Consider the following 7,646-nt stretch of genomic DNA (forward strand, 5'->3'; position numbering starts at 1 on the left):
TCATGTTGCTGTGTGTGTGTGTGTGTGTGAAAAGAGGAAGCAGGATGTGTGTATATAAGCTGATGGTGAAGTGGATCTGATCATCATCTGATCTGAGCATCAGAGACTCGACACACTCGCCTTCATCTGAGCGGTGAGACGCACACACACACACTGTCTGCATCATTGAATGTGTGTTAATTAATGTTAGTCTTTTATAGTTTATGGTTTTCTTTTCAGCTGCATATTTGACATTTCTGACTTGTTTACTTTGTTTTTTAACTTTTATGACATTTGACTTACATTCAGCAAAAACATGTAAAAATGTTTTCTGATGATTTAATTTGAATATTCTTCTGGAGTTTTAAAAATTTCCAGTACAAAACAATAAATAAGGGAGAAAATCAGACAAAATACATCATCTGAGCAGCAGAAAAGTGATTTTTCCTCTTCTTTCTTATCACTTTTTGCGACGAGGACCATTTTGTACTTTCTAGTAAATTACAACACATTGTGTGCAGTTCACATCATTTAATGTCAAATATGTGGCCATTTGTCTTTCTCTCTTTCCGTAATCCTGCAGACTTTAGTGGATATTTTACATTTATTGTTGTGTTTCCTCTCTTTATATTTTCTTTCGTTTTGTGCGTGTTTGTGTCGACACTGGAAGGCGTGCGAAATCCTTCTTTTCTCTGCCCGTCCGGCGGCCTCGGTGCGACCCGTCACTTTTAAACCATCATGTCTCGTCAAGCCAACCAGCCGAACAGCTACAGGGGGCGCTACAACAAGCCGGTACTCACACTTCACCGTTTGAGCTCGTGTTCATATTCGGTCCAGTGGGTCTTCGGTTACACTTTGACTTACCCCTCAGTTTGTTAAATGATCTGTAGGTGGCGACCTCCAACCTCGTGAGCGATGGGTACGATCTTCCCGAATTTGAGCCTTTCGATGATGAGCCCACGCCCAGAGGATATGCTCCTGTGGGGGGTGAGATCTGATGTATTGATTTGTTTTTCTCATCAGTCTGTGTCCAGACATGACACTCCGATAAACGATAACTTGGTGCACTGTCCCTTTACTCCTCGCTCTCAGCTTCTCTGTCGGTGCAGCACATCAACATGTGCCAGCAGATCAACAAACCAAACCACTACACCACCGCCTACGACACCCAGAACCTGGTGGTCCGCCGCGGTCAGGAGTTCCTCATTCGGGTCACCTTCAACCGCCCGCTGACCGATCAGGACGACTTCCAGCTCGAGTTCCTGATTGGTGAGTTTGAATTCAGATCTCCGCTCCCATTGGCTGGTTGGTAATATTTAGATGCGTTTCACTCACAAACGAGATAAACGAGTGTACAGCTGTACTGATCAGTGCAGTTTTATCACTTAATACATCTCATAGTAGTAATGATACTGTAACCATAAGGCCAGCGCAACATCAGATCAAACTGGAGCTCATGTAATTCTCATAAAGAGAAAGCAAAGAAAATATTGAACTGCTCCTTTAAATGCAAAATTGATCCCAAGAAACATGAAATTGACATTTATTTGATATTTTCAATCAGTTTTTAAAATATTTTAATGAGAGTATTGAGACAGGGACCAGGATGGGGATCAGAATCTGGACTGTGATGAGGATTTGGACGAGCAGCTTACCTGCTGTTGGATCGGGTTTATTAGTTTGATTTGTGTTAACAGTCAGAAGTGACATACTGTAATTAATAATGTCCTCCCTGGTGAACAGCTTCAGCGTGCTTCACTGACACGTACTGTGTGTGTGGTGGTTTCTGTTACGGAGCGCGCTCAGTGGCCACAGCTCCGCCCACCAGAGGCCAACAGTTAAGGCTCCCTCGTTAACCAATTAGCTGATGAAAAGGAGTTCGTTAACAGTCGTCAAACGAACAATTAGACGACTGTCAGTTCATTAGGCAGCGTCACATTCATTTGGCTGGCTAATTAACACACACTCCCCCATGGCTCAGTCGTCAGATCACACACACATACACACACACACACACACACACACACACACACACACACAGAACTGACAGATGTTCACTGACATCTTCCTTCTCAGCTCAGGAAAATTATCTCCAATGCAGCATTTGTTCAGATTAAATCACCCCACACCACAAAACGAGTTCTCTCTGTTTGAACGATGTTTTTATCGCACATTTCGTTTTGCAGGCCAGAGGATCCAGCAGCTCAGAAATGCTGTCAGATTCCTCTCATCGCCTCTCCGTCGTTTATCCTCCTGCAGGTTCCAACCCTTCGCCCAGTGAGGGCTCTCTGGTGGCGGTGACCTTCGGTTCTCGCCGTAGCGGCGGGTGGTTGGGCCAGATTCTGGAGATGCAGGGCGAATCTGTGGTCCTGGGCATCACGCCGACGGCCAACGCCATCGTGGGGAAGTTTCGTACCTACGTGGCCATCATGGCGCCCGCAGGCATACAGCGAACCAAGAGGGACGCCACCACCGACCTGTACCTGCTGTTCAACGTCTGGTGTCCAGGTGCCAACTCGCCTTCTCACCTGAGGGTATCAGATTCCGTCCACGGGTCTGAGATGCTGTGTCTCTCTTTGCAGATGACGCTGTGTTTGTCCCCGATGAGTCACAACGGATGGAGTACGTCCTGAACGACGTCGGTGTGATTTTTCAGGGCACAGCTGAAGCCGTGTCACACCGCAGCTGGATGTTTGGACAGGTATGCACGCACGCACGCACGCACACACACACGCACACACACACATGCACACACGCTAAAGGTAACGTTTCGTCCCCCTGCAGTTTGAGCGAGGTGTTCTGGACGCCTGCATCTACATCCTGGATGCGTCTCAGATGCCAATCCACAACAGAGGAAACATCATCAAAGTGATCAGGAAAGGATCAGCCATGGTGAGTCCAGTGTCCCAGTAGTCCCTGTTAAAGACAGCAGGTGTTTACTTCAGCTCAGTCTCACACAGGCACTTTGATTTGTCACCGTCCATCTCTGTCCTTTTTCAACAAGTGCATGAGTATTCTGAACACTACAAGATGGTCACAGTGAAGAAATGGCAAGGAAAAAAAGCATTTTGCAATTTTAGATGCAGCAGTCCGTCAGAGTCAAAGATCTTAACAAATGCGAGAGAAACGAATGAAAACCGACCCAGTTTTTCTGTCCCGCTCGTGGCTAATAATCCGACGACACAACCGGCCGTCCCTCCTGATCTGATCTGTTCTTGCTGGTGTGTAATGAAGGTTTCGGTCTCGGAGCGTCACTGATCTGCGACTTCTCTGCTCCCTCAGATCAACTCTCAGGATGATAACGGCGTGTTGGTTGGCAACTGGAGTGACGACTACTCCATGGGCACGCCGCCCACATCTTGGACGGGCAGCGTCAAGATCCTGCTGCAGTACGCCAACACCGGAGTGCCCGTCTGTTTCGCCCAGTGCTGGGTGTTCGCCGGAGTCTTCAACACCTGTAAGCGAGTGCTGTCATGTCAGGGTCTTCACTTAACTTCAGACCTGTAGTCTGAAGTACTGGAACTGGTAGTACTTGAACTACAAAAAGACGTGTTGCGGTGCTGAGTTGTTTCCACCACTGCAGTCGTGTACACAGACTATTTAAAGCTCAATATCACTGCAAACATCAGACTTAAAGTGGAGCCATGAGTGTGTTTTTCAGAGGACCAGAAAGTTGAGCATGAAATGGCAGTGAAATATTTCGTATCCCTGCAGTCCTACGCTGCCTCGGCATCCCGGCGAGGGTCATCACCAACTTCAGCTCAGCTCACGACAACACGGGCAACCTGAAGACCGACCTCATCTTCAAGCCTGACGGCACACCGGACGAACGCCACACCAGGGACTCCATCTGGTCGGTCCAACTGTCTCAGTACACAAGCAAAGTACAAGTAGTTCAGATTTGTACTTAAGTGCAGTACTTGAGTATTTAGTTACTTTCCCACTTTGTGTGTGAGCAGATGCCCAGAGATGAGTTTTGCAGTAGCTTCAGTTTGCAATTCGCCTGTAACACAAACTAAGCATGTGAACAGAAAGTTGTAATGCAGTACTTTGTGTGTCTCTGCAGGAACTACCACTGCTGGAACGAGGTGTACATGGTGCGTGCTGACCTGCCGCCCGACCTCGGAGGATGGCAGGTGGTGGACGCCACACCCCAGGAGACCAGTGACGGTAGGACGAGACAGACAGACAGATGAGCGGACAGGTGGACAGGTGGACAGGTGAACGGTAAACACCACTCTCTGTTTGGTTCACAGGACATTTTCGCTGTGGTCCAGCTTCAGTCGCAGCCATTAAGCAAGGCCTGGTCTGCCACCCGTTCGACTGTGGGTTCGTCTTTGCTGAGGTCAGTCCCAACATTTGTGAAGTGGATGAAGTATTCAGGTCTTGCTCTCTTGTAAAAGCGGCAGTAGCACAGTGTAGAAATACCCTGTTATAAGTAAAAATCCTGCCGTTAAAATTCTGCTTTGGTAAAAGTACAAAAGTATCATTAAAAAGCACTTGAGATACCAACAGTACTCATTTATTTATTATTTTAGTGATGCATTTGTGACCCACTTTGTTTTATTTATATATATTTTATGTTTTAATTTTATGCATATTACTTCATATGCTGCTTGTGAAACAACGCAGCCCCACTAATATAATTAAATTAATTATTTGTCGTATTATTAATCTGAACATGTAAATTAACTAAGTGCTCCTGAAGAGAGGAATGTAGTGGAGTAAGAAGAGCAGTATTGATCTGTGAGGTGTAGCTGACGGGGACAGACTTCAGGTGTTCATTGGGCTGAAGAGTTTTTCCTACCCTGCAGGTGAACAGCGACGTGGTCTTCCAAAAGCGGGATCGTTACGGGACTCTGACTCCATTCAGAGTGGACACTTCTCACATTGGACAGGCCGTACTCACCAAGGCTGTCGGCAGCATGTCGCCTGTGGACATCAAAGGCAACTACAAGTACCCTGAAGGTAACACACACACACACACACACACACACACACAGAGTCCTCAGAGGAGCTGTGGGATCTGAACCAGTTTCTGTCTGCAGGAAGTAATGAGGACAGCAGGACGATGGCTCAGGCAGAGGGATACGGCCTTGAGAGGGACCACTCTGAGCTGCCCGGCGCCCAGCTGTCTGTCAGCATGAGCGCTGAACAGGTCACACACCTGGCTACCTGTCTGTCCTTCAGTCGTTACTGAGCTCCGCACTTAAAGGAACAGTTCACAAAGAGTTCCCAAAAAAAAAACAATTCAAAACTCGCTGGTCACTGTATGACCAACAAGTACAAACAAAATAATTGTACCTGTTACCTTGACAACACCTGTGCCCAAAGCAGCTCAGGACACGTCTCCATCCCTCTCCGTCTCCAGGTCCAGCTGGGTGAGGACATCAACCTGGCAGTGGACTTCCAGAACCTGTCTGAATTCCCCAAGGTGGTCCAGGCTCACCTGGCCGGGTCCGTCATCTTCTACACTGGAGTCACAGCCCATCACTTCAAAGATCAGGATTTTTCCGTCACTGTGCCAGCCAATCGGAGTGAGCAACATCAGAGGAGAAGCCCTGCACCTTTGTGGTTTTACAAATACACTCTGTTACACTTCAGGTTGTGTGTGTGTGTGTGTGTGTGTGTGTGTGTGTGCTGCAGTTGAGCGTATTGCGTTGAGGATCACAGCTCAGGAGTACCTGCCTCACCTGGGCTCTCAGCTCGACATTCAGTTTGTTGTGACCGGACAGGCTGACGACCAATCAGTGACTGCCCTCAAGGTGATTGACCTGCAGACGCCGCAGCTCACCATGATGGTAAAACACACTCTCTCTCACACTCACACACACACACATTCCAGTTTCTTCTGTTCCTCAGGATCGGAGCTAATCCTACACCTGAGCAAAGAACTCAGACAAAAATACCTGAATTATACCTTTAATGTAAATACAATCCTTTGATGATGCTCCTGTTGTTGTTTCTCCTCCAGTTAAGTGGCCTCCCTCAGGTGCGGCAGGAGATGTTTGCGACCGTCTCCTTCACCAACCCCTTCAACTTCCCTCTGCAGAACGTACACCTGGCCATGGAGGGACCTGGACTCATGGAATACAGAACACGTCACTACAGGTACGCACACCTCCGGGCTTCTGTCTTATTCTGGGTCTGAACTGTAGCCATACTCACAACTTTCTGTGCCTTTCAGCGTCATCGATCCTCAGGCTTCCATCTCCTGGAAGGAGCCGTTCATCCCTCGGCTGGATGGATCTCGTTCCATCATGGCTGTGCTGGACTGCAAAAACCTCCACCATGTAAACATCCATTACTTTCTCTGTTCGTGTTATGTTCTTAAACAGGCAAGATTGTGGTCTCGCTAATGTGGTCTCGCTAAAGTGGTTAAGAACAGTCTGGTTTGCTGAATGTTTTATGTTAAACAACAACATGCTAACATGCTATGCTAACTGCATACATGTTACAGCCACACCAGCACGCACCATGTACAGCTTCATTTACAGAAATGCTAATGTGAATGCTAACGTGCGCTAATTTTAACCTGATGACATTTCACAACTCAATGTTAACAAACAAAACGTGCACTGTTGTTAGAATTCAGATCAAATTAAAGCTAAATGCGATAAAATAAAGCTTCTGTCCTGTAAGAGCCACCGTACACGTGGAGTGAAAAAGAAGACTTTAATTTAAACTGAACTGCTGTTAGCACATCTGTCTGATTTTGTTCTGTTGATTTCAGGTGTATGGAATGGCTCACGTGGTCATCATGCCCTGAGATGATTGGCTCGCAGACATATGGACCCACCCCCTGCCATTCCTTCCACCAATCACAAGCTGGGTGACGCCCACATCACAAAATACTTTCTTTGATGATTAGAGCGCTTTTCTAATTTGATTTACACAACTTCAGGAAATTCAGAGTTGTGATATTCTGCTTCCCAGATGAGGGAGGTTTAAATGAATCATATACACAATCAAAATGCAAATTATTCCAGTGACTGTTAGAGCTTCAGATTGATTCAGTTTGATCTTTGGATAATTTTGTTATTATGTAAACATGAAGTATATGGACACTATAGCTGGATTTGGAACACACAAACATTAAAAAAAAAAAAGAGCTTAGGATTTTTTTTCCCCCAGTTTTGTTCAAAATTAGTAATGCAAAAGACAAAACTAAATCAGTTTAAACAGTTTGGAAAGGCTACTCTTAATTAAACAAATTTTAATTTAGCACAAACACACAGCACTTACAGACTTGTGTGTTTTCCAACATTAAAAACCTACACAGAATTAATTTCATTAAAAATAATGAAGGAAACCAGTAAACTAACATAAAAAAATAAAACTTGATGTTTTCATGATAAACTGAGGTTCGAAAACGGCGAGTTGGACAGTCGGATCAGTGTGAGCGAGTTTGGCAGCAGCTCTCCGCCCACACACATCGGCCCTGACAGCAGGAGTCGATATGAAATATTAATCAAACATAATGTCGTTCAATCAATAAATGAGGAGGCCCGGCAGCAAACGCGAAGAGACCCGACGTCCTCTCAATCTGTTCACTGAGCATTTTTAATCGTTGTTCTTTCTGGACGATTGTCATCTTTTTAACCAACAATAAAAGCATATTCAAAACCACTGAAGGTGTTGCTGAACATTATTTTCAAATGCATCAT

The 7,646-nt window shown here is 45.9% G+C and overlaps 1 protein-coding gene and 1 long non-coding RNA gene across 4 annotated transcripts; one reads left to right on the forward strand and one right to left on the reverse strand.

Annotated features, from left to right (window-relative positions):
- Positions 1-14: 14 nt before the first annotated feature.
- On the forward strand, positions 15-7,608 carry LOC124049303 (coagulation factor XIII A chain-like). The gene is made up of 18 exons (XM_046370768.1): positions 15-133; positions 650-771; positions 870-966; positions 1,072-1,248; positions 2,239-2,487; positions 2,562-2,680; positions 2,764-2,871; positions 3,262-3,436; positions 3,694-3,832; positions 4,046-4,149; positions 4,236-4,324; positions 4,794-4,947; positions 5,028-5,137; positions 5,351-5,516; positions 5,626-5,780; positions 5,954-6,090; positions 6,167-6,272; positions 6,713-7,608. The coding sequence occupies exons 2-18, from the start codon at positions 718-720 to the stop codon at positions 6,746-6,748; spliced, it is 2,175 nt and encodes a 724-aa protein (XP_046226724.1). The 5' UTR covers positions 15-133; positions 650-717; the 3' UTR covers positions 6,749-7,608.
- Positions 2,676-6,798, reverse strand: LOC124049305. Of its 3 annotated transcripts, XR_006841385.1 has the most exons (8): positions 6,148-6,798; positions 5,673-6,056; positions 5,291-5,546; positions 4,787-4,941; positions 4,089-4,408; positions 3,700-3,842; positions 3,122-3,434; positions 2,676-2,895 (listed from the first exon to the last, which is right to left on the reverse strand). It is a non-coding gene; the product is annotated as an uncharacterized LOC124049305 (long non-coding RNA). The 3 variants fall into 3 exon arrangements; XR_006841383.1 differs by having other exon boundaries at positions 3,122-3,842; positions 6,148-6,797; XR_006841384.1 differs by having other exon boundaries at positions 3,122-3,842; positions 4,787-4,911; positions 6,148-6,796.
- Positions 7,609-7,646: the final 38 nt, after the last annotated feature.

Source organism: Scatophagus argus, chromosome 18, assembly GCF_020382885.2.
Source record: "Scatophagus argus isolate fScaArg1 chromosome 18, fScaArg1.pri, whole genome shotgun sequence".
In the NCBI taxonomy this organism is placed as follows: Eukaryota; Metazoa; Chordata; class Actinopteri; family Scatophagidae; genus Scatophagus; species Scatophagus argus.

Bases quoted from the DNA above. Each gene is read 5' to 3' on its own strand.
- LOC124049303 (XM_046370768.1), top strand. From the start codon at position 718: ATGTCTCGTCAAGCCAACCAGCCGAACAGCTACAGGGGGCGCTACAAC. The intron at 3,437-3,693 runs GTAAGCGAGTGC...GTATCCCTGCAG, and splicing joins CGCCGGAGTCTTCAACACCT to TCCTACGCTGCCTCGGCATC. The intron at 4,948-5,027 runs GTAACACACACA...TTCTGTCTGCAG, and splicing joins CAACTACAAGTACCCTGAAG to GAAGTAATGAGGACAGCAGG.